Consider the following 27,044-nt stretch of genomic DNA (forward strand, 5'->3'; position numbering starts at 1 on the left):
ACTGGCCAAAAGGCATCACACTTTTTTTTGGAATTTCAGAATAGCTGTAGTTTTGTTTGTTTGTGGTCTTGTGTGTCTTTTAGTTTTATACATTTGAGTGCCTTTTTAGTGTGACATGTAAGTTATTGTTCTAATAGTTGATAATGGTTCTCTACATTTTTCTATAATGTTTTTGCATGTTATGTTTATTTTTTTGGGAAATAAAGACTTTTTTTAACAAAAAGTGTTTCTGAACATCAATGACATTCAAAACAGTAATAACTGAAACAGATAAACACACCATGCAGTGTATAGAAATATTGATTTCAAACAGACCTAAGTATATATGATGATGTACCCAAGTGGCATCTCATTTCATAGGGGTATGTTTTCAACAACCATAGTGTGCAACAACCATACTAAGACTATTTTACACAAAACTAGGTGGGACACTTTCAAACGGTATATCAATCACTATCTAACGTTGGCTAGCTATAGGGTTGCCACCTTCCATGCAGACTAGCTGAAAGTTGTACAGGAGGTTGTATATGATGATCAAGCAGTTACTCTTCAGGTGCTTTGAGGCTAGCAAGGGCAAAGGTAGAAACTAGCTCACTAAATAAGGAGTGAAACTATCTAAATCAACATATTCATTTGGCATTTGATTTAAAAATGGTACAAACCAGGTGAGTTTGCAAGTTTACCTAGCATGATGGCTAATTAGTGATTAGCTTTTCTAGCAATTAGCATGCTAATAATATAATACGCATTCATGAATATGAGTGCTATTCTTTGTCCATGTCAATCTGACAAACGCATCAGTAATGGCAAACTAGCTTACATTTAGGGTTAGCCTATTTAATGTTTAATCTTCAGCGATGCTGAGCTTGCTCAGCCAGTGTAATGATTCAGTTCGACTCCCAAGACAAGACGGTGCTCACCCGACTGGCCAATAGGAACGTGGCCCCGCCCATGACATTATTTTCACAGCGAGAGCAAAATCCTGACACGAGAGCAAGAAATTGCATCGAGAGCAAAGACTTAGGTTTTGAGAGCAAGAAGAAAAACGTTTTGAGAGAAACACTTTTTTTTTTGAGAACATTTTTCACACTGATAGCAAAAAATATATATTTGAGAGTTTAAAAAAGTATTTTGAGAGAGATTTTCTTTTCTCAGAAATAATTTAAAAAATTTCAAATTTATATTTTTTTATGTTCTATGAGAAAATACTTTCTCTCAAAACTTTTTTTAGTCTCAAATATTATTTTTTGCTGTTGGTATGAAAACTTTTTCTCTCAAATATTTTTTTTTCTCTCATAAAATGCTTTTTTGCTATCAGTGTGATAACTTTTGCTCTCAAACTTTTTTTTTCCTCTCAGATCATTTATTTTCTCGCATGTAATAAAGAAACAAATCTAGCTCCATAGCAGACATGTTGACTTGTCATAGTAGGAAAAGCACAGCTGAAATTGATAACCTTAACGATGGCTCAGTTCCATCAAGTGTCCCAGTAAGCTATTTCAGAGAGTCAGCATGCACAATACCAGGGTCTCTCCTAAGTGGAATGCAGCCATCATTAATGGTTTAATACCAGGGCCTCTCCTAAGTGGAATGCAGCCATCATTAATGGTTTAATACCAGGGTCTCTCCTAAGTGGAATGCAGCCATCATTAATGGTTTAATACCAGGGCCTCTCCTAAGTGGAATGCAGCCATCATTAATGGTTTTGAATACACCTGTGCTTTTCCTACTGTGACATGTCAACATGTCTGCTGTGAAAAAGGTCTAATGCTAGATGGTTTCTGGAAACGGTTGTCAGCATAAGCTACATTGCCCCTTTTTTAATTGCGTCTCTATTTTTCTTTTTTATTTAATCACCTACTTTTTTTTGACTAGGGTCTTCCTTAAAACTAATACATTTGAAAATAAAATGTTCTTAAAAAAAAATATATATATATATATATATATGTGTGTTATATATTTCTGCACATTCACATTTTACCATGTACTTTGCCTTATTTTTGTTTTGATCTGTATAAACATCCCTTTAAAGTGTCTCCTCCGTTGCTTTCTCTCTGCTGTGTCTCATCACAATTTGTCCACTTTTCTTTCTGCAGCGGGTGCTGCATCAAAGCACAGTGTGTGTGTGTGGGGGGGGGGGCTGACAAAAGGAAATGGTAGTTCCTATCCATAAGGAGTCCAGTAACACACACGCACACACAAAAGCACACACACAAAGACACACACACAAGCAGCGAGGAAGATCTAACAGCGAATGTAGCGCACGCCTACATAAATGTCCGCTTGGCTCTGCTCTGATCACATAATTGCTCTGTGCACACCTCTCTCTCTCTCTCTCTCACTCTCACACACACACACACACACACACACAGAAGGTGAGAGCCCATCCAGAGAGCACACAATGAAGCACACTTACACGGAGCTCTCACACACACACACACACACACACACACACACACACACACACACACACACACACACGCGCGCGCGCACTTAAAACCTGGATATATACAGCGCCCACACACACAGTCACTGTTTAATATGACACGAAGCAGACCATTTACACATCCAGGTATGCTGCCTTTGAGTGTACGCGCACACGTACACGGCAAATGCCAAACAAAAACCCCACCGGCTCAACCACACGGTCAGTACGCTGAAAGCGAGAGAGACACAGACAGGCAGAAAGAAAAAGGTGAATGGAGAGCAAGCTAAAGATGAGAGTGAGCGAGGAGTTGCAGTGAACACTCCGAAACCCAGCCTCACCGAGCTTTACAAAAGACGGATTTGCTCTCACCAAATAACAAATTCAACAGAAATGTTGTATTTTTACTCATCGCCTATTGTCTGTCTGTCTGATTAAAAAAAATGAATCACTTTTGCAGCAAAATTACTTACGGGGAGGACTTCGTGTGGGTGTCGGGGTGGCCTGGAAGACATTTTGGCTTCCTTTCACCACGTCAATAAATGCCTTCCAGCTACAGGCTATTACTGTTGACCGCCAAGCAGGAATCCTAATTACTTACTATATTACAGAACATGTCTTACTACTGCCAGAACATTAAGTCATCATAAATGGACCCTGATATGTTCCTTTAGCTATTTTGCATCTTTTTGTAACAGTCAAGGCCCAATAAAATGTAGATGAGCCAGCAGCTAGTTAGCTTAGCTTAGCACAGAGACTGGAAACGGGGAAACCGATAGCCTGGTTCTGTCTGAAGGTAACAAAATCCACCTATAAGCACATATAAAGCTCACGAATTAACAAGGTATATCCTGTTTATTTAATCTGTATTAGGGCTGTCAAACGATTAATTTCTTTTAATCGCAATTAATCGCTGAATTTCTATAGTTAATCATGATTAATCTCATGTTTTAGCGCATGATTAAAATTATTTTGCATTTCAGAACAGTTTTTAAGTACAGATTAACAATGGAAAGCAATTCTTACCAGTGTATATTGATTGGGAATCAAATGAATGCAAAGAAAGTGACTTTATGAACTTGATTTTAAGATTTCTATTTGTTTATTATATATTTATTTACTGTAAACAAAAGGGAAAATGTGTGAATCTTGTCACACATTTGAATCTAGAGTCTCATAGGGTTGGGAATTGTTTGGTTTGGATAGCGGTGCTAAAGTGGTACTTTTAAAACGGTACCGGTGCCTTAACGGTGCCTGAACCGAAGTAAAAAATAAAAAGAAGGGTACTAAACAACAGTTAGCTGCTGTCGAGTGTAGTGTTAACTAGCATCACATGCAGCAAAGGGTCAAAATAGTAGCCTGTTAGGCACGACGCAAAGCCGAGTGAAGTGAAAATAAATTAATAAATGGCGGTGCACACAGCAATGTGTTCTATTAATACCCTATCTGGTACAAATATCAATGTATGCTAATTGCACCCCTGGGTTGCTTGACAATTTCTCCAGGGCCAAAAAAGGGGGGATTTTGTCACTTTTGGACAGAGGCATTCTAACCATTTTCCCCGGTTCCAGCCTTTATGCTGAGCTAAGCTAGGCGGCTGGTGGCTGTAGTTTCATATTTACTCTACAGACTTGAGAGTCACATCGATCTTAAAGCTATAGTGCTAAGATTTCCTAATGGCAGCGTCAGAAACTACGCAGTATAGCTTTAGGCGAATAAGCGTGTTTCACAAATTGCCAAACTATTCCTTTCAGGACTGTGTGGGTGGATCAGATAGGCAATAACCAACAACCCACAAATGTGTAATACGAATCTGATTCAAGGGCGCCCTCGTAGCCCACCTGGCAGAGCATTCACCCCAATGTACTTAGTCCTTACCGCAGCGGCCACAGGTTTGATTCTGACAGTGGCCCCCTTGCTGCATGTCAACCCACTGTCTTTCCCACTTCCCTGCCTTAATCTGTCCTATCAAATAAAGGTAATAAAAGCCCAAAAAATAAAGAAATACAAAATATACGAATCTGATCCAAATGTTGCTAAATCCTGATTGGAGCTAGGGAGTATGTGGCTTTTTTTTACAACTGAGCACCGTCCAAGTCAAACCAGGGAGAAGAGCACATAGAAAAACATAAATATGCAAAGCTCTCACGTAAAAAAAACTGTTCCAACAGATCCTACCTCTCATAGTAAAGAGATAAATAGGGCCTTTAAAGCTCCAGGAACTTGGAACAGTTATTTTTACGTATAGTAGGTGAAAACCCTTTGATGCAATTCTTAGATGTGGGTGTAATTACAAAAGGATTTCTAAAGGATTGTTATGGCTGCCCTTAAATTCCCTCCATTAAACCGCCAGCACCTACACTCTCACTTATACAAGCAAGCAAAATAGTGAGGCAGGATTACATTACAGGGGAATCAATTCTAACTGGATTGTTATAATTAGATGACCTGAGTTTGCTAAAAAGTCTGTAAGTAATTTTCTGTTTTTATCACTTTCAGGACTTGGCAGGCTGCATGACAATGACATAAAAAATGCAGTTGGTAATATTTATAATTACAGAACCTCTACTTATAAAACTGCAGATCAAATATCCAGTGCATCATACAGAGAGGCGAAGTCCCTCCCCTTCTGGTGGACCGCATGGGACCTTTTTAGCAGTTTTTCCCTCATTTTGGATTTAATGATGAGGTTCAAATACTTCATTTTGGTGACTTTTTAATGCACTAATTTGTGCTGGATTAGCTTGTCTGCTGGTATCTTAACGAGCACACCATTTGATGCCACGGTAAAAATATTTACGACAATGTTGTCAAACTGCTTACCAAAATCACGTACCACCTTTTTCAGTCCAAACACACAGACAGACACATGTGTCGCGTGCCAGTTAACACATTCACAGAAGTGGTGCTTTTAAAAAGATTAGGGGCTTCAGTTTTGGTTTGGATCATTTTCATTTGAGGGGGATTTGAATAATTGGCAGTTGTTATTTAAAAAGACACTTGTTCATTACAACAACCGAAACTAGTTCACAAAAAAACTTTGGTAGTGAGGGGAAGGGTCTTTCGAACCACCCGAACCCCCCTGTCTACGGCCCTGAAACGCAAAGACAGCATGAAACTGACGCACAATGCGTTCATATGTGAACAAAGCGAGAATGTGTAGCTCAACTCTGTCACACATGCACCACTCACTATACAGTATCACACGAAGAATGATTGAGAGAGCACGTCAACCATCAATGGCCCAATCAAGGTCTCTCTGTGGAGCCGATCATTGAGGAACAACAAATCGATCCCGAATAATAGACCGTCAGCAGATCTGTCATCAGCATGGCCAACGATACACAAACGTGCACAACAGCAGTAACAATGACAGCAAGCAGTCAGACGCGCTGGCCATTACACACCATCAGCAGAAATAGGAGAGGCGAGGAAACCGAAAGACAGCGATCTGAGTTCAGAGATAGAGTTTGGAGAGAAGTGTTTTCTGAGAAGAGACAGAGGGTGGTGAAAAAGAAAGAAACGGTGCAGGCAAAGTACAAGTACACATCCATGGCATCAAGTTAAGAAGACATGTCAATGCATCAGAAAGGACAAGAGTGGAGAGAATTGTTGGGAAAGAAGAGAGGGAGCATATTTGACAGCAACAAGAGCGGGGCGTAGTATGAGAAAAGACGAGAGGTGGCATTATCGTTCGATTCGGGAGAGGACCCGCAATGAAAAAGGATGACAGGGAAACTAAAAAAACTAAAAACATAGGCAATATAAGTGAGAGACCGATAGGGCTGGGTACTGTTCAAAGATTTTCGATGAGATGTGAGATGTTAGACAGCCAATCACAAACATTATTAGATCTTGGTAGAAGCATGCTGCATGCTTATTGGCTCACTGATGTTGATGAGCTTTACTCCTTAGGAATTGAAATTGGGTATTGAATGAAGAGGCATTTTTCGATACATGATACTTTAGAGGGAATTCGGTCGGTGCCTTAAAAGTGTGGAATTTGGTACCCAGCCCTAGAGACAGATCCTCAAAAAAAGACGAAAGCCGGGGATCTTTCAAGACGACAAAACAGCAACATTACATGGATTGGTAGCGCGCCTGTTGGCATCAAACACCAAGGCTGTTCATCCTACCTGAATTCCTCTTGGAGATGTACTTGACGTCGTCACAGGCTCCCGAGGCGAGGAGGAGGAGGAAGAGGAGGGATAGAGTCTTCATCTCTCTAGTCTCCACTGGCACCTTCAGGAAACGGGACACGAATACGGACAGAGTGTTAGAGAGATAACGCTCTGAACTCTGACTCAAGACCACTTTCGAGACCTTTTTCTATTCAATCAAATTTGAGGTTACACTTTACTTGAAGGTATCTGCATAAGAGTGACATGACACTGTCATAAACATTATAAACAAGTCAAACGTTTATGACATAACGCTTCTTTTATTAAGAGTCATTCGGTTTTTGTCATGACAAGTTGGTCACATGCTGCCAGTCCGACATGCCGCCACTCCGACATCCGAAATGCCGCTATTCCCTAACCCTAATGGAAACAAAAATTGTCGGAGTGGTGGGACGTTTGAAAACAATGGAAGTGCCGCCACTCCGACAATTAGACGTCAATGTCGGAGCGGGGGGTATGTCGGAATGGATGGCGGAACCCGTTAAGTTATGGTTAGGGTTATGGTTATGGTTAGGGTTCATGTGTCATGACTTTGTCATGACAGTATCATGTCACTCTTATCTAGATACCTTCAAGTAAAGATTTACCAAATGTTATTTAAAGTGTAAAATCGCCATTCAACATGGTCTCTTTACAATCAAAGGAACACATGAATAACAGACAGCAACAAGACGATAGAACAGCATTAAAGAAGTAATAATAAACAATACAAGGTCTGTAAAAATGTCAACTGAGTGAGGTTCCAAAGATGAGGGGCCCTGTAGGAGAATGCTCTAAAACCAACAGATTTTTTGTTAACTAGAGGAATGACTAAGGAGACCAGCATGAAGGGAGCGGAGAGTGCGTGCCGGTGTATATGGTATAATAAGCTCAGATAAATATGATGGTGCGAGTCCATTAGGGCTGGGCGATATGGAGAAAATCAAATATCACAACATTTTTGACCAAATACATCGATGTTGATATTGCTGCGATATTGTAGGGTTGACTTTTGGTGCATTCACAAAAAATGTACACAATGAGATTTTAGATAAATAATCATCAGTAATGTGGATATAATGACTAAGTGGGTAAAGGCAAATAAGAGTGACTATTTACATTGTAGATTCTCACTGAAGGTATCAAAGCTATGAATGAACACATATGGAATTATGTACTTAACAAAAAAGTGTGAAATAACTGAAAACATGTCTTATATTTTAGATTCCTCAAAGTAGCCACCCTTTGCTTTTTTATTAATAAGGCAAAAAAATCCACTAATTAACCCTGACAAAGCACACCAGTGACGTGAAAACCATTTCAGGTGACTACCTCATGAAGCTCATTGAGAGAACACCAAGGGTTTGCAGAGTTATCAAAAAAGCAAAGGGTGGCTACTTTGAAGAATCTAAAATATAAGACATGTTTTCAGTTATTTCACACTTTTTTGTTATGTACATAATTCCATATGTGTTCATTCATAGTTTTGATGCCTTCAGTGAGAATCTACAATGTCAATAGTCAGAAACACACTGAATGAGAAGGTGTGTCCAAACTTTTGGCCTGTACTGTATTCTGATGAAATCAGGCAAAAACACCTAATGTTTAAATTTACTTGCACCCAAGACAACGGTCAAACAACTGCATCTTAAGATACGTGGCTTTTTTTTTTATGGTTAGTACAGTTTTGGGGAGTTTTACACATTTTCTGTGGGCTACCAAACTCGTCGTACATATTTTAATATTAGTAATTACCTTTAAACTGTTGCTAACGTCAGTGGCCTCACTCATAATTAGGTAGTCTTTATTTTAACAGTGTTGTGAATATGTTACATTTCATTCTGTAAAAACTGAACAAAGTCCCTCTCATCTGTTTTAATTGTCTCGTAAATTGCTTTCCTTTCTGAAGATTTAATTGCGTTTTTCATAAGAACTGGATGCAGCGTTTGAGGCCGAGCCCTGCTCATTTCTATGAGAGTTGCTTGAATATGTATACAGTGATTTCAATGTTCTTTTTTTTGTCTTGTTTTGATTTGACATGATTTCAAATGGATGTTAAAATGTCCGTTTGTATCTCTGTCTTTACAAGCTACAAATGGAAAGAAAAAAAAGAAAAAAAGGTAGGTGTTTGTGAGCCAATATGCTGTAAAAAAGCGAAAAACGTTTTATTATGGCACATGAACAGCAGCAAAAAAACATTATTATTGATCAGATACACGGGTTTGGTGGGGTTTCGAAAACTTCTTTCTTTTCAACTGATTAAATTCAAAATACAGAAACCAAATTAGATTCGACCATAGGCAACGAATACAAAGGTTGGAGAAGCTTTTGGGACACAACACACACACACACACACACACACACACACACACACCATGTGAGTCAGCCATGTGAAATCACATTGATAGAACACAATCACATTTTGTCATACTTTCTGTGTACAAACTGTATTGTTTGCACGCGCACGCACACACACACACGCACGCACACACACACACACACACACACACACACACACACACACACACACACACACACACACACACACACACACACACACACACACACACACACACACACACACACACACACAAACAAACAAACAAACACAACAAACAAAACAAACAAACAAACAAACAAAACAAACAAACAAAACACACACACACACACACACACACACACACACAAGCCATGTGAGCCAGCCATGTGAAATCACATTGATAGAACACAATCACATTTTCTCATGCTTTCTGTGTACAAACTGTATACACACACACACACACACACACACACACACACACACACACACACACACGAGAATAAAGGGAACTCAAACTCCAGCTTGACTGCTGATTGAAATCACATTTCAATCAAATGAACAGTGGGATAGCTGATGATAGAACATACATGGTTGTAGATATTTGAGCTACGGTGATTTGCCTCTGAAGATGGACAATGAAATGATGGGATGAGGATCTAAAACAGGGGACCAAATTGAAGTTGAAGAACAAAGCCAAAAGAACAACAATATGATGAAGGTTGCTGTATGTGTCACTGCCAATTGGAAATCATCTCTCATGCTGCCTTTCATCACTTGTAACTGAAAGTACAGTATATGTCAACATTTCAGCTCTTGATATAGCACACACACTTTCTTTTTACCTGTACAAGTAGTGTGTTTCGCCATCTTCTTGATAGCATCACAGGGCCAGTTCAAAGCATATTCATAATAAGAATAATAATACTAGAGTCAAGTAGGGATGTCCTGATCCCGATCCCAGTATCGTAGCTGATTTGTTTGTTCTTTTAGTGATCGGGGATCGGCATTCACCCCGTTTACCTTACTCTGATCACGTACATCAGCTTGTAGTGACCCCCAACCCGCCCACTCCGCTCTGCATCAGCCAACCTGCTTGCTGCCCCCTCACAGCGAGGGACAAACAATCACTCAACGAAATCACGACTGTTCGCTGTCCTGGCTCCCAAATGGTGGAATGAGCTCCCTATTGACATCAGGATGGTCGAGAGCCTACGCATCTTCCGCCGAAGGCTAAAAACACATCTTTTCCGACTACACCTCACATAAATATGGAAGGAAAAAAAAAAATATATATATGCGTATTTAAAACTTCATAGCTCAGCACTAACCAGCTTTGAGGAAGAGGTGAGTAACTTCACCAAATGGTGTAAAGACAACTTCCTGGCTGTTAATGCAAATAAAACAAAAGAAATGGTCATTGATTTTAGACGTCATAAAAGTGAGATCCCTAAAAGAATTGTTAATGACACACCAATCGGGACGGTTAGTAGCTACAAATACCTAGGCACTGAAATTGATGCCCAACTAATTTTTTATATATGTAAGGTAAAACAAATTACAACAGCGGATGTTCTTTTTACGTAAGCTTAAGGACTTTCAGGTGGACTGTATTATTTTAGAATTGTTTTACAAAACAGTCCTTCAGAGAATATTGTCCTTTGGCTTAGCGCAAATGTAATGGGTAGATAAAATGCCCTTATATATTAGTTTATATTAGTTTAAAAATAAAAAAACTGTTACCCCCTCCTATTTTTTTTATTTTATTACATTTAAGATGTGTATTTTACTTCATGTCAGTAGATGGCGCTGTTTCACCATAGTGGGTTGCCGTGGAGACGGTAGCTCGAGAGCTGAGAAATAAACATCCAGTTCTTGAGAAAGACATCATTTCTGTATCTCCACTTCTTTCCAACCCACAGGTATATTTTTAAACCTTTCCAATCTCTGTTAATATGTATCAAAAGAGTATATCACTAGTACGGTTGTCTATATGATGGATGTTGTCATGTTCTGTGTAGAAAGGTTATTAGGAGGTGTTTATATTATTTGCTAGCAGCTTTAGCTAGCGAGCTAGCAGAAGCTAGTTGAAGTTAGCCCGTCACAGTCAGTGAAGGCTCCGTTCTCTCGTCTTTCTGTACGGACTGTAAACAGTGTCGTGTTGATTGAACATCAGTATGTTTAAGTGTAATATGTACCGTCTATCAAGTCTCTCTGTACTTTGTATCATTTTGTTTGTATTGCCGGTGCTCTGTTCAGTATACATTTTGTTAGCCAGAGCCTGTCAATGTTCTACGGAGGCTACGCCGCCGTCAGTTGATGTGCGCGTGCCGGTAGACACACACGCAAACGTCCGACCGATGCGTTGTCTTGGTGATCGATTATCACACCGTAACGTAACCAGTTTAAATCTTAATATAGTATTCTTGGTATTTGATCTATGAAAATGTTGTTTGTATTGTAATGTAGTTCATAGAAGTAATCCAATGTAGCCTCTGAGCTGTTGTATGTGTTCACTTTAAAGGAATAATCGAACAGATAGCAAGATAGCCATGTGTGTGATAGCCTGTGTCTACCTACTTGGAAGTGCTATAGCAATTGTTTCAAGATATAATATGATTTATAGTGTCATTTGTTGATGTATATTTGATATGTTATACCGTAAGACTGGTATCTATTTCACAATTATTAATAATAGTTATTAATGGATGTTGTATTTTATCTGATCTATACCAATGTGTTACATATTGGTTTGTTTATTGTATTCAGTGTAATTATAGACCATTTATATATGATATAGTCCATGTAATGGCTAAAGCTACAGTTTAGGATCTCGTAGTATTGAGATATTTATATAAGTATAGTGTATTTTATAATTGTATGTGTTGGTAATTGTCCAGTGTCCTAGTGTGTGCTAGGCCCATCTGTTGGCATTGTTATTTAATTACTTTTTGAAAAGAAACTAAAACAACAAAAAAAAGAGAGATATTTGGCTGAGAAATAAACATCCAGTGCTTGAGAAAGACATCATTTCTGTATCTCCACTTCTTTCCAACCCACAGTGCTATCCAGCCTGTGGCTTTGTACCTGCCCAGATTCCCCTAGGTCTGAGGCCGGTAACACAAACAAGACCAAGATAAATTGCAGCATTTGGTAAAGACAGCGAGCAAAATTATTAGATGTAGTCAGACATCAGTCACTCAGCTATGGTCAGATTTTATTGTGAATAAGGCTGAGCAGATACTTAATAATCCTACCCACCCCTTATATAGGAGGTTCCAACTCAGCAATCGTGGCAACAGTAGGCTGCTGCAAAGGCCAATTAAAACCAAAAGGTTTAGCATATAATTTGTCCCCTCTGCTATTAGACTTTTTAATGAAAGACACAGGACAAGAGAATAAATTGTACTGTCCACTCTTGCAACGCTGTGTTTTTATTTTATTGTTTTTAATTAATTTGGAATGTTGCCATAGGCCTGTGTGTTTCAAGCCTGCTACTGATTGATTGACTGAAGTGTAAGTGGGGGAAGGCTGTGAGTTGTGTTCATACCTAACTATTTATTCCTAAATGTTATTTTGTGTGTGTGTGTGTGTGTGTGTGTGTGTGTCCCAACTTTGGGATAATAAAGTATACTTTGACTTTGTCAAGTATTGTTTTTAAAGTTCCCATGGCATGAACATTTTTAACATTAATATGAGTTCCCCCAGCCTGCCTATGGTCCCCCAGTGGCTAGAAATGGCGATAGGTGTAAACCGAGCCCTGGGTATCCTGCTCTGGCTTTGAGAAAATGAAAGCCCAGATGGGCCAATCAGGAATCTCTGCTTTGCCCGCCCAGAGAATTTGGCCCACCCATGAGAAAGAGACATCATGGCTTTCAAACGAGCAAAGTGGCAGTTGGTCAAGGCCACACCCCCACCCTCCACCTTGCCCCCCCCCTCTCCTCCTCAATAGCTACAGACACAGAAATGGCACATCCTAAGGAAAGCTCATTGAGGGACTGGCTCTAGTGGCTGTAATTCTGTACCGAGGCTGAATTTCGGGAAAGAGACTTCAGATACAATATTAGGGGACCACTAAGGCCTCTATATAAAAGCCCCCAAAGAACACCATGTCGTGGGACCTTTAAGTACTTCATACAAGAACACATTTACTTGTTACTTACTGTCTCTCTTCCCCTGCTGGGGCTCAGCCTGCCAGCTGCTGTCAATCAAAACAAAGAGGGACACGCCCCTCCAGCCAACTGCGAGTATGGCCAAATGAAGCTTTCTGAACCATTTTCTCGGTTCCCCACTAGATGGCGCTCTCTGTTCAACAAAGGGTTGAAAGCACACTGAGTTGCCATTCCTTAAGCATCATCCAGTGGGCTCAGAAAATGAAGAACATGGTTCACAAAGCTTCATTTGGCCATCACTAGCTGAGAGCAAAAGGAGCATATCTAATCATCTTATTTCTCCTTCCTTTTGATAATAAAAACATTATTAATGTTATTTATCCCTATTGGTTATGTGGCCATGAGAAGGTTATTAATATTTTGTTTCCTCCGGTCTTGGTGTACTCATAATTATTACAGAAAAACTGGTTAGCTACTACTTTGCCTTTAGCAAAGGTTTTGTGCCAAAAGAAGTGTTTTTTTTTTTATATAAAAGGATGAATAAATGAATAACTAGAAAAGTGCACTCACTAGAGTGCAGATCTCCACCAGGTGTGTCCCTCCTCTCTTCCAAACTAAGACGAGTTGGCGCCAGTCAAAACAGGCGCCCCTATAGATAGAAACACAATAGCTAGAAATATTTTTCCCCCCTGGCTCCCTGCTTGTACATCAGGGCTCACATAGCAGCTCTACAGCACTCAGTGACAGAGTAGTCAATAAAATAGGTTTTTCAAAAACTGTGAATCACTGCAATCACACGAGAGGTCCCTTGAACATACAGTCATTTATGTGCACACAAAACAAGTTTGGCTGATGGGTCCAGTAGTATGCGAGATTAGCAGTGGACAGACAGACACGCTAGAGCTAAGCAATATGGAGAAAATATCACAATATTTTGACCAAATAAATCAATATCGATATTGCTGCTACTGGTATTGTAGGGTTGACTTTTGGTGCTTTCCCAAAAAATTTACACAATGAGATTTTAGATAAATAATCATCAATCATGTGGATATAATGACTAAGTGGGTGAAGGCAAGTAATAAAACAGCTAGTCTGGTAAGTTCTGAAAATGACATCACTTTACTGTAATGCAGCCTTTAAAACCAGGAAAAGACAACTGTTTAATATCACGATACCCAAAATTTAAGACGATGTCCAGTCTCATGTATCAAAGTCGATATAATGTCGACGTATATTGCCCAGCCCTAATGCATGCACTCACGTACGCCCGCACACGCACACACACACTCACTCACAAAAACCACAGAAAATAAAAATGTCTGTTGTGTAAGATAATACAGCAGGTCAGAGCTTTGGATAATTGGCTGCAGGGTAAGATTCATATCTCTTACTTTTACAAGGCAGTTACAACACTTAAATGTGGGACTTAAAATGTGCTCTGTCTCTATGGCGATTGTGTCAGAGTGCTATTCATCAAGATACATTTAAGACTTCTTAAAACTGTTTCAGTGCCATATAAAAAAGGCTTATAAGATAACAATGCTAAACAAAAAAATATGAAAAAATACAAAATGAGCCGTTTTTCTTTTGGCTTGTAAAAGAAAGACTAACAACGTGGTTATGCACTAGGGTTGGGTACCGAAACCCGGTGCTAATACGGCACCGGTGCCTAAATGACCGGTATCTACCGAACCGAATAGCAACGCGGATTTCGGTGCCTCATTTCGGTGCCTCATTTCGGTGCCACTTAAATGCCTTTTGTGCTGCTCTCTGATGCTCTGAAACAGACGTTAGAGGCAATAGGAGCATTGCTGCATGTGACGCTAGCTAACACTTCACTTGACAGCAGCTAACGTTAGCCTACCGTTAGCTAGCAGCTGGATTAAACACAGTTAAAATGCTGACAGCTAAACAGTGTAAAGGGTGTCTGTATTTCACTGTAGAGGATTCCAACAGCAGGACGTTAAGCAGTGTGCAGCTGTCGTAGTGCCGTTGTCGGAAAAACAACTCAGACGTGGTGCGTTCACTTGAAACTAGTAAGCCTCGTGGTGCATTCAAAGTTATTGTAAAATACCCTATTCCCTATTACCCTATTTTTTTTAAGTGTCGGTTCAGTCAGCGTTTAGGCAACCCAAACGATACCCAACCCTATTATGCACACACACTGACATGCACATGGGACCAGCCAGACTTTAGCTTTCTTTGTTTTTATCTAGCCTCTTCCTGGCCTTCCAGCCTACAGTCAGTCTGCTGTCATCATCAGAGGAAAACAGGTTGTGTCAGGTAATGTTGTACTATCGCAGAAGAAGCTAAATTGAGCTGTTGTCTTCGGGTATAGATGGTGAGGCAGGCACTCTGCCAAGCACCTCTGACAAAAATCAAAGTGTGAGTCACTCCTATGTGGGTAGTGTTTATCAGGTTCTTTTGGAAAAGTCGAAACGTAAATGGAGTTTAGCATCAAGACCTTAAGTTTTTGAGACATAAACACCTAGAAATAGGAATATGATACTTCAACAGACCTTGTGAGGAAATGTATATTTTACCTTGCCTCCTCCGCGAGATGGTCAGGGCCAGCTACAGAACAGATGCCAGGAGCTGGTAGGGATTTAGTGTCCTGCTAAAGAACACTTTTGTGTCACGTGTCTTAAGGCCCCCAGTCCAAATCCGGCCCCTGGCAAACGTTGATCCGTACCGCATAACAATTAAGGTTCATAATAAATGTTGGCCCGCCAAACCAAAAAGATGGGAAACTGTTTTTTCAAACTGCATAATACGACACTCAAAGCAGAATTTGGCAGATTTGCCGACATTGAGACTCAGACATCCCCACAGAACCAGAGAGTTTGCATATTCAGGCTGTGAAAAAAAGGTTGTTTTAGCCTTATTTGCTAATTTGCTAAATTCTATGATGGCTAAGAAACTTTTTGTTGACTCTTTTAGGGCTTAATGTGACTTACTTACTTACTTACTTGAATAAATCCATTGAGTCAATTTCCATAACTATACATGTCTGACCCTTTTATGTGATGCTCATTTTCCAGTGTGGCCTTTAGTGAAATTGAGTTTGACACAGTCTAAGGGCCCTTTGGACCAGCCCCACCTTGTTTGGTCCGGACTTTCGGACCTTTCAGTTTGGAAAACTCCCACGGACCCACTGCTCCACAACAAAACAATGCAACTAAACAAAATGAGCTGCGATAGCACATGAGGAGAGGAGGAGATCAAATGTTTAATTGATATTCAGACGAAAAATCACAAAAATTACTTTACTTTAATTACTTTTCAATTATTTCCTGAGAGAATGAGAGAGAGGATACGAGAGGACAGGAGAGCCGGCTACAAACTTATCAATTACAACGCAAATATAGCGACACACACACACACACACACACACAGTTGCATCAAAGAGAAAAATAAGGTTTTTTTATCCACTTTCTGAACCTTTTAGTCTGAAACACAGATGGCCTAATGCAACTGCTAAAGGTGTGTGTGTGTGTGTGTGTGTGTGTGTGTGTGTGTGTGTGTGTGTGTGTGTGTGTGTGTGTGTGTGTGTGTGGTATGGGCCTAAGGCATTAAGGGGTTCAGGTGCAATGGTTTGTAATACATGTCCAAACCACAAACAGCCATAGAAATATGGTGAACTATTAGCTTGGAGGCTACTTTCTTTATAAGCATAGTGCATTGTAAGATGGTATGCTAGGTGTTAGCAAAGATGCAAAACCAGTATCTAACAGGTACATGTGCGTAAGTTCACTTAAGGTGACCCTGGGACATTTTGCTAAATATATAGTGTATCCATGAAATAAAGGAGCTCTGTACAGCTTTAAGAAAGGCAACACACAAAAACCAGAGGAAACTGGAGCTGTAATGATTTTATCATGCAGAATTTCATAACTCATTTTACCTTGAGGATACTACAAGTCCTTTTGTTGCTCTCACACACATACGTATTCTTTCCTTCACTCTCACATGCAGACATAACGATTCAGGCAAAGTCGAACCTGAAGTTAATTACAGATGTGCACTCTATTCTCTGACATGTTTCGATGATTACGTTAATCAAATATATTTGTAGCTTGAAACAAGTTAAAATCGCTTTAGCATATAACACTAGTATTATTGTACAGGGAAAGTAAAAACAAATCACTATTTATACCACTAACAAGACTCAAACTATCACCACACTTCAACGGTAGGGTCCCTAAATGTTAACCGAAGCATTGAGAACATTTTAAGTGCACAGTTTATTAAAAAGATAGTTTAGGAATACAGTAGCTCCCAAGATGGCGGCTGCCTGCATACGAGAACATGACTGTCTTTATAATCTATCTTTTTAATAAACTGTCTGTACACTTACAAAGTTGTCAATGCTTCGGTTTACATGTAGGGACCCTCATTATGCTACCGTTGAAGTGTGGTGATAGTTTGAGTCTTGTTAGTGGTATAAATAGCGATTTGTTTTTACTTTCCCTGTGCCCCGAATAATAGCGTTGTAAGCTAAGCGGTCCGCGCTAGCTTGTTTCAAGCTACAAACACATTCGATTAGCATGAAAACATGTCCCAGAGAACGACAGAGTGAGTACACATCTGTTATTAACCCCTAGGTTCGTTTTGCGCCGGAATTGTCCTTTAAGCTCTCCTTCTTTTGCACAGGCTCGCTCATAGTGGCTGCAGTCATCAACTAACACTCTTCTTCTTACATCGGCCCCCTCATCACCAAACACTGAGCTCTCTTTATCTTTTCCTCACTGTCTGTCCCTCTGCTTTGCCTTCCACCAATCACACACACACACACACACACACACACACACACACACACACACACACCAATGCCAGTCTCCCTCTCGCCCTTTTTCTTTCACACATGAACACTGACACACTTGCTTTAACAACAGTGGCAGCTTGTTTGATGTCTGATCCACCATGAATGCAAGCATGGAAATGGAATCTTACGGTATGTGTGTGTGTGTGTGTGTGTGTGTGTGTGTGTGTGTGTGTGTCTATAGAGGTGGAGGGATAATAGGAGCGTGAGGGCATTCAAACAAAACCCTAATGACCTACAGAATAATAACACCATACACAGAAGAGAACAAGAAGCAAAGAAAGAAAATGGATGTCGGCTTTGGATGAAAGGGTATCTTTTTTTTTTTTTTTTTAAACACACACATGCAAACACGGCGAGAACAAACACCATTACAGCATTACAATCCCCCATATCTTTCATCCTCTCGGTTGCTTTGCTTTTCTGTCTGTCTGTCTCTGATAATGTTATCCCAACACCAGAGCACAGGGAGATCTAAGCAGGGTCAGAGTGTGTGTAAGTGTCACACATTGCATGCACTCAGAAAAGAGTGCTTTTGTGTGTGTGTGTGTGTGTGTGTGTGTGTAGGGGGGCTGGCTGGGGTATTCATTTAATCAAATCCTCCCATTCATGGATATAATCTTATCAAATTGGGGTCTATATTCGGTGTCTGTTTAAGGCACAGGTGTCAAACTCAATCCGGCCCTTTACAAATTTTGAAACGGCCCACATTTTAACAATACATTTTTACCAAAAAGACGGGAAACTAGTCTGGCTATCACCAGACCAAGCCCAATCTTTTAAGATTGAACATTAGTCTGGGGAGTCTAGCTCTGTATTTTCTACTGCACAAGAGGCATGATCAACGGGCATAGTTCAAATGACTCTGTACGCAATTGGATAGTCCTTCAACCAATCAGACCAACGATTGTGACATGCTTTGCTCCATTCTTTTGGCCACCAGAGGGGCTAGCTGGTAAATTAGGCTTTTACCAAAGCCGGTCAGTAGTATAAGGCAAACACATCCTTCTTTTGTAGGAATTGTTCCATGGCAAGTTTCTGTTCCGTTTTCAGAGAAAACTTGCCTTTAGAATCTTTTAAAACAGCAGCGACAGCGGCATCAACGGGTTGCTGCGCTTCGGTGGCCGCCATGTTGAATGTAAACAAAAAGCTGCTTGCCCTCGTCATCGCGTTAAACCCGCCAATAGGGCGCCAGGTGGATAAGCCAGTTTGTGATTGGTCCCCGCAAATTTGTAACAGAAGCAGGATAGATAAACGTACAGGTTTCCAGCCTGAGCTGCAGGGAGAAATCAAATCACCGGCAGATCGGGCTGAGTTGACCCAGTCAAAAGGGAAATGTGACAATCAGGTTGTGTGGTAGCTGCTTTTTAAAATGTAATCTTAATTTTTGCTTGATTTCCTAAACTCTACGATGGCTAAGGAACTTCTTTGCGGACTTTTGTAGGGCTTTATGTCAACAAAATGCGACAAAAGGAGAAAAAAACTTTGCAAAGTTGTAAAAAGTTATACAAATGTTGAAAAAAGGGACAACATTTTTGGAAAAAGAGACAAATTAAAAAACACGAGACAAAATGTGACAAAGATTTCAGAGAAAACCATAAAAAATTGTCAAAATAATTCGACAAATGTCAAAAAAAGCAACATGCTATTAGCCTAGACATCTAGACGCACCCTAGCCGCAGCAAATGTAATTTGCAGCCAGGGTCAGTCTAGCAACTCTCCGTTGGCTTGCGAGCTGGAAAAACCAAACTCTAGTCAGGCCAATCACATCGTGTATAGAGTCGGTGGGCGGGCTTAACATAATGACGGCAGAGTTGCGACGGTTCCGCGTGAAATCCCTTCTACTTCTACAAAGAAGATGGTCGCTGCTTCCGGTGAACAGCGGTCTTTCGAATCGGCTTTGGCCGCGACTCTGGAAAAAGATAGATTCAACTTTTGCCAGAGTTGAATCTATCAACTAGCGTTGCTCTGGTTGGCTATTACGTGCAGAGGGAATTTGAAAGACAACCGTTTATCCCGCCCCCTCGGATTGAGCCCTGCCAATGGTGAGTTCCCAGACCCAACATCTTGATGTGGGTTGTGGCTTGTCAGAACATTCTATAATACAGTCGAAGATATTTGACTTAATTATAAACTTTACATGTCTAGGCCCTGGATGTAATTCTCATGTTCCAGTGTGGCCTTTAGTGAAGTTGAGTTTGACACCCATAGGTTTAAGGGTTTGTGATGTGTATACACTGTGTGTAGAAACAACTTATGAAGAGTCATGAAGAAAAAGAAACGTGACATTGCTAGTTATATTTTTCTTTTGACGTCAAAGCTTTTGGTATTTTCTTGTGGTATTTCAGGAAAGAAAGACTTTAATGGAGCTGTTAATCCCTTGGCTTTTTTTTTTTTTGGTCGAAGGTAAAAAGTTCAAAGGATAATTCGAAACAATATGGAGATATTAATAACTGGTTTAATTATGAGTCAAACACTTGCAGGCATGCGCGAACACATACACACATACTAAGACACACCTCCCACCACCCCACACACGCACACTGATAGCAAGCTATTCTTGTTCCAAACAGACCAGTGTTAAGCCATTAGGCCGCTTCAGCCACACATCCAATAATAAAGACAGCCTCCAGCTTTATTCTGTCACACAGTCTCTCCCAAACCGCATGAGTCACACTGTTTTGGCTACAGAGGCAGTCTGTTTTACATGGAAACATAAGCCGCCTCGTCATCGTTATAAAAGATTTGATATCCGTCCATTTCATTTGTGTAAGAAGAGGTGCAATTGGTTTGGCCTCAAAATGGAACACTAAGGACAAATGGAACAACCACACCAAACGCAATAAGACATCTAGTGCATTTCAATTCCACTTTCCGTTTCTGACATCCTCTCTCATTTAGAAGTGGACCTTCTATAACTGGACATCCTGGATTCAATTCTCTGCGTCAAGTATCCATCCTGCTAAAGTGTCCTTGAGCAAAAACAGTGGATTCTCTGCCATACCGGCAACAGCTTCAGGTTGCAATTCAGCTGTTGAGCCCGACCCAGAGTCAGATTAAAACTTTGAGGTGGCCTGGGAAATCAATGAAATGTACAGTAGGTGAGGGGGAGGAGGTGTTTTTTTTTTGGATGGTGCGGTGAATGAATGAACAACACAGAGCACAGCAACAGTCCACACTAGCCCAACGCAAGTAGCGCATTGGAACTGACCAAGCTAACTTATGCCACAGCTGGCCAAATTGAGAAAAGGAAAGCCACTGACCTTACAGGTTCCAGACAAGGCGAGTGGAGGGTCCCAGTTCTAAACTGATTAGGTGTAATGTTTTCATGACCTAATGTGTACTTCTAGCTTTAGTTGCTCAAGACAGTAGGCTACACACAGCTACGGATTCGACCAACAACAAACTTTCAAAGTGGCAGAATCTGTAGTAGTATTATCTTTACTCGTTGATGCCCGGAACGTGTCCGTTATTTTGGAGCATTTCGCTGCCTCCTCCTCCTCCTCCATAATTTTTTTCCTTTTGAGTCTGACCTTCTGAGCGCCACCTTTCCCTTTTTCGGCTTTCCATCATTTGACTCACACACTGTCTGTTAACGTTACAGATAGACTTGTGTTCGATGGCTTTACATCATAGGCCGACCAGCGCTATCCCATTTGGGGAGGGGCTGCTCACTGATTCCCCCCCCTCTATATTTCTGAAAATCCTAGACATGGTTCTGACCGACACTTCGTTAGTGCTTTCTGATTAGCCTGTGTTTGTATTGAAATAAGAGGCTGCTTCGGCCCGCCGTACGGGTTGAGCAGAGGCTGCACAGTTTGACCAGCCGCCAGCGGCCGCACACCAGGCCACCGGATGGTGTTGCTAAGAACTTGCAATGTGTAACTATTATCAGACTGGCCCTCGTGGTAGGTATACATGGTTTAATTTTCAAAAAGTGCCATATTTTTGTTTGCTCTCTGTTTTAGCTACACTGCTGTTCCATCTTTTTTAGGAGTCGCACATGCGCAGTACCTAGGTAAGGACTACTAGCCAGTCAGAAGCAGGGTATGAGGGCGTGCCACGCTAGCAGCTAGGTGAGCATTATAACGTGTGTTACAAAGTGACCATGTTTGTCTCTGAAGTAAAGGCTGGACTACAATAGAGCTGTTTGGAGCAGTTTGTGAACAGTGTTTTCTGTTGGAGATGGTAAGTCCCTTTGGGTGGACTTTGGGCTTTTTCACTTTGTAAACCTATAACATGCACAAAAAAGATATACATCACAATAAAGGAAAGAGAAAAAGCCAAAAAGCATAATATGAGCACTTTAAGCTTTTTCACTTAATTTTTCTAAATCTTGTAAATAGTTATGGGATGACGTCTTATGCAAATTAGCACATGGCGTAATCTAGCAAGATCTAGCGACTTTTCAAAAAGGCTTTAGCTATTTTCCATAAAAAAATAGTTGGCAACACTGAGCTAGGATTAGCTATCTCTCTTTCATGGGTCCAGTTGTGGTGACGAAAAACTCACCACACCCAGTTGTCCTATAACCTCAGTCTCTAACCTTAGTCCATGCTACAAAGGCAGACAAAAAAATACAACCGTATTTCCTTTTTTTGATAATTAATTACAATTTCTAACTGTAAATGGCTGCATTTATACAGCACTTCTTTCCCAAAGTGTCTTAAAAATTGCAGCGCATTCGCGTACACAAACTCGCACGACGATAGCAGCGAAATACCATGGAAGGTGGCAGACCTAACCATTGGGAGCATTTGGGGTTCAGTGTCTTGCCCAACGACACTTCAACACTGTGATCAGTGGATGACCCACTCTACCTTCTGAGCCACAGACTCCCCCAGTTTTAATGATAGACAGATAGCTACACAAGTCAAAACACCCAAGGATCTATAAATTAATTTAAATTTTAGTTTGACTTTAAAATGTCAAGGCCACAGTTAAGCAATTGCGAAAATGGATCTGGAATGTTTGCTATAAACCTTATTGACTGAAGTTGTTAAAAAATGAGCCGGTGTAAAGAGAAATCTTGGATCTAGAGGGAACCGAAGTTATCTTCCATGTTTACATGCACATCAAATACCGTGTGTGTGGGATTATAACGTAATTAAAGCAATAAGTACAGCAGAACCCTTGAAAACACCATACTGTGATTATGTTAATGTGGTGACATCCTTATTGCATTATGTATAATTGAATATGCTTACTGTAATTAAGGACAACATGGACATATAATCAACACCAGTTTAGTATTTACTAGGAACATCGCATATTCGATCCCGTTTCCATATCCTGATGTTATGCGAAGGTAGAAATGAACAGCAGTCTGTAATGGGTTATAGCCCAGGCACAGTTTTGACCACCATCTGTCACTCTCAAATGCTTATAGCATACATTTTAGTTGATTTAGTCCCTACATCCATCAGAATGCGGCAAAACGAGCCGTGAAAGGTATGACCGTTCCATCTGCAGTCCCTAATTTGAGAGATGTGGTGCACACTCATCAAGCAAGCCCTGTGCAATTATGCACGCCTCCTCTAATGCAAGTACCTTGATTAAATCTTGCAAAACCAGCACTAGACTCTCACAAAATAAGCACAGGAGCATCTGTGCTTGTATGCACAGCAAACTGTTATAACTGAGCAGGCTTTTCCGAACTTAGAGCAGGATAAAGGAGCGTGGACGATAGTTTCCTGAGCACTGGAAACGCGTACAGCTTCATATCACACCTGAGGACCACCATCAGTTTTCCTCTATGTTTCGGGGACTGAGTATACAGGGCCCTCATGTGAAGAGGGCCCACAAAGACACTAGAATGAATATCTGTGGATGTAGGGAGGGGCCCATAGAGCAGTAGTTCCCAACCTTTTTGGTCTGAGATTCCCCCACAGCGATGTCAGATGAACTCACGAACCCATTTCTCAATTCACAATGTATGTTATTAAATGTATAACACTACTCATAATATAAAAGTGGATATTGCTAACAATTTCATACAAACTGTACAACTGAACTGTCAATATTAAAGTTGGTTTGGTCAGCAATTGTAGTACTACTAGTCTTCTAGGCTACTATTACACGTTTCAACCATATATCCATTAACGTTACTTAAGCCATTGCTTTTAGCTAACTATTTCAACCGCTGGCTAACTATTTCAACCGTTTCTCCATTACTTTTAGCTAATCATTTGAACTGTTTAGTCATCACTTTTAAAGGTCCCATGACATGGTGCTCATTGGATGCTTTTATATAGGCCTTACTGGTCCCCTAATACTGTATCTGAAGTCTCTTTAATATAGGCCTTAGTGGTCCCCTAATACTGTATCTGAAGTCTCTTTAATATAGGCCTTAGTGGTCCCCTAATACTGTATCTGAAGTCTCTTTTATATAGACCTTAGTGGTCCCCTAATACTGTATCTGAAGTCTCTTTACTGAAATTCAGCCTTGGTGCAGAATTACAGCCACTAGAGCCAGTCCCACAATGAGCTTTCCTTAGGATGTGCCATTTCTGTGTCTGTAGCTATTGAGGAGGAGATGGGGGGGGGGGTAAGGTGGAGGGTGGGGGTGTGGCCTTGACCAACTGCCACTTTGCTCGTTTGAAAGCCATGATGTCTCTTTCTCATGGGTGGATACCCAGGGGTCGGTTTACACCTATCACCATTTCTAGCCACTGGGGGGACCATAGCCAGGCTGGAGGAACTCATATTAATGTTAAAAAACCTCATAAAGTGAAATTTTTTAACTTCTTTTTTAATTCTTTTAACAAGTTATTTCTATCCAGGAAGTGGAATGTCGTGGATATAGACTTACGGGCCTGCTACATTGCACGCGTAACATATGCGGAGCGGCTGTTCCAAAAATACGCCTTCACTATAATCCATGAAACTGGCGACACCGGCCACGAGAGCAGCGCGTAGTGGTGCGTATGCTCCGCGAGATCCGGTCTACAACCGTAAAAATAGGACATTCTTCTATTTATATTTTTTATGCGAGGTGTGTGCGGCCCTTTTACACAGAAATGGATCATAAAGTGTCTATATGTCTTTTAAATTAAACTACCAGTATACAGGAAACTAATTAATGACTGTCAGTGAGCGAATTGGCAGTTTAGTTGTGAGAGTTTCTGTTTTTTTATATTCTTGTTTCCCTCACCTGCGTCCTCTGATAACGGCTGACAGTAGGTTGACGTTTTCACAGCGCTGTGGCGTCTCCAAAAAACCTGAAGAAACGACAACAATCCCGAAGCAAAAGCTCTCCGTCTCGCCTGTGACGTACGCCGTGTGTGCGCCGCAGGTGGAGCCAGTTAAAAGATACATTCCGCGGCAAATATGCTCCGCGAACGGTCTCCATAGGTTTTGCGTTAAATGTAGCCAAAGCGTAAGACTTGTCTGATACTCCGGGCCAATGGACCTTTTTCACAGCAGACATGTTGACTTGTCATAGTAGGAAAAGCACATCTGAAATTGATATCCTTAACGATGGCTCAGTTCCATCAAGTGTCCCAGTAAGCTATTTCAGTGAGTCAGCATGCCCAATACCAGGGCCTCTCCTAAGTGGAATGCAGCCATCATTAATGGTTTAATACCAGGACCTCTCCTAAGTGGAATGCAGCCATCATTAATGGTATAATACCAGGGCCTCTCCTTAGTGGAATGCAGCCATAATGGTTTCAAAACACCTGTGCTTTTCCTACAATGACATGTCAACATGTCTGCCGTGAAAAAGGTCTATCAGCTGGCTAGGCCACCGGGAACTTTCCAAGTGCTCCTGATGGCCAGCCCGGGCCTGGCTGTGACGTCTCCCACCTTAGGACAATGATGGCTAGACCTGCTGGAGGTTCCAGTTAAAAAGGATTAAAATGGACTGTGGCCAAAAGGAGGACACACCTGTTCAACAGCATTAATGTTTAAGTACTTCCAGAGTGAACTGTTAGATGGGTCTACTGTGAGCCAAGAAAACATTTGCCACATCATTACTCCACCAGCAGTCAGTACTTTTGAAAGCAGGACCTTTGGAGCCACGTATGCCAGTTTCTGACCCCATCATCATCATCACGTTGCTACAGAGCTATGGTTTGGCAGCTCAGGCAGCATCTCTCTTGTCCACTGTCCACTGTTCTCATTAACTGACAGGACCAGAGGGCTGGTGTAGTCTTCTTTAGCTGGCTGCCCATTTACTTCAAGGTCTGACAGCTGTATTTTTAAGCTGCCCTTTTGCACGCCACTGTCAGGATGTTTTATTTGTTAACTTAAAAGGAGCCTTTCCACTCTCTGACATCCTTTTATTAGCATGGCATGTTGGGCCATCTGAAAATTTCAGACATTATAGCGCAAGAATGGCAGCTAATTCCGAGATGCTCAGACCGGCGTGTCTGATACCAGGGATCACATCCAAAAGCAGCGAAATCCCATTCCGTTTTGAATGAAACTCTTGACTCTGTTGCAGGGGATAAAACAGCCGATAAATAGAGAGTGTGGGTCGGGGACAAAGCATGGCTGTTTGAAGGAAAACACAGGTCGGAGCTGATTTTCTAGAGTGTGGATGATTGTATTATATAGCTGGTTTCACAGATAGATTTCAAAGTCAGATGTGTATGGCTGCTTGACGAATGAATAGACGTATAAGAGATAGAATGAAAATCTGTGGTCAATTGATTCCTGGATCTGTGTTGAATAGATTTTAATTCCCATGTGGAATGGATTGTTGGGAGTCTCTTCTTTTTTTTTACATTGCGTTTTCCACACGGTCTCTCCCATGTGTGTACTTCCCCATGTCTCCCACACATCCTGACCTTGTGTGACGCCCTACCTTCCCAACAGATGCTGTCAATGGTTTTTGCCTCATGTGCAGTTTGGTGTCCCACCAGATATATACCTTTTGTTCGTCCTGTGCTTCTGTCAGCAATCGGCTTTTCTGATTTTCCCACTATGTTTTGGACCTTCTACCTTACAATAATATCTAGTCTTGCGCCATTAAACCCTCCCGTTGCCCTCGGGTCGAATTTGACCCATTTTCTAAAAGTTTCTATATCAGATATTTGGGTTTCTTTCAACCAAATTGTCAAAAGAAATTACGTGGATGGTTCCATACAACGCTCTTCACAAGTAAAATAAATGATCACTTCACTACTTTCATTGAATTGGGGTGTTTTATACAAATATAGCATTTGAAGAAAAATATTGATTAAAGAACGTTAAAGCCTCA

At 40.8% G+C, this 27,044-nt stretch overlaps 1 protein-coding gene across 3 annotated transcripts in view; it reads right to left on the bottom strand.

The window, feature by feature from the left end:
- The window catches only part of il1rapl2 (interleukin 1 receptor accessory protein-like 2), a 625,772-nt gene that overhangs the window by 509,672 nt on the left and 89,056 nt on the right, over positions 1–27,044 (bottom strand). For all 3 annotated transcript variants that reach the window (XM_039813808.1, XM_039813805.1, XM_039813806.1), the window contains exon 2: positions 6,562–6,667. In XM_039813808.1, the coding sequence (XP_039669742.1) occupies positions 6,562–6,646 (85 nt within the window). In that variant the 5' untranslated portion in view covers positions 6,647–6,667. The remainder of the gene's footprint in view (positions 1–6,561; positions 6,668–27,044) is intronic.

Source organism: Perca fluviatilis, chromosome 10 (genome assembly GCF_010015445.1).
Source record: "Perca fluviatilis chromosome 10, GENO_Pfluv_1.0, whole genome shotgun sequence".
NCBI lineage: Eukaryota > Metazoa > Chordata > Actinopteri > Perciformes > Percidae > Perca > Perca fluviatilis.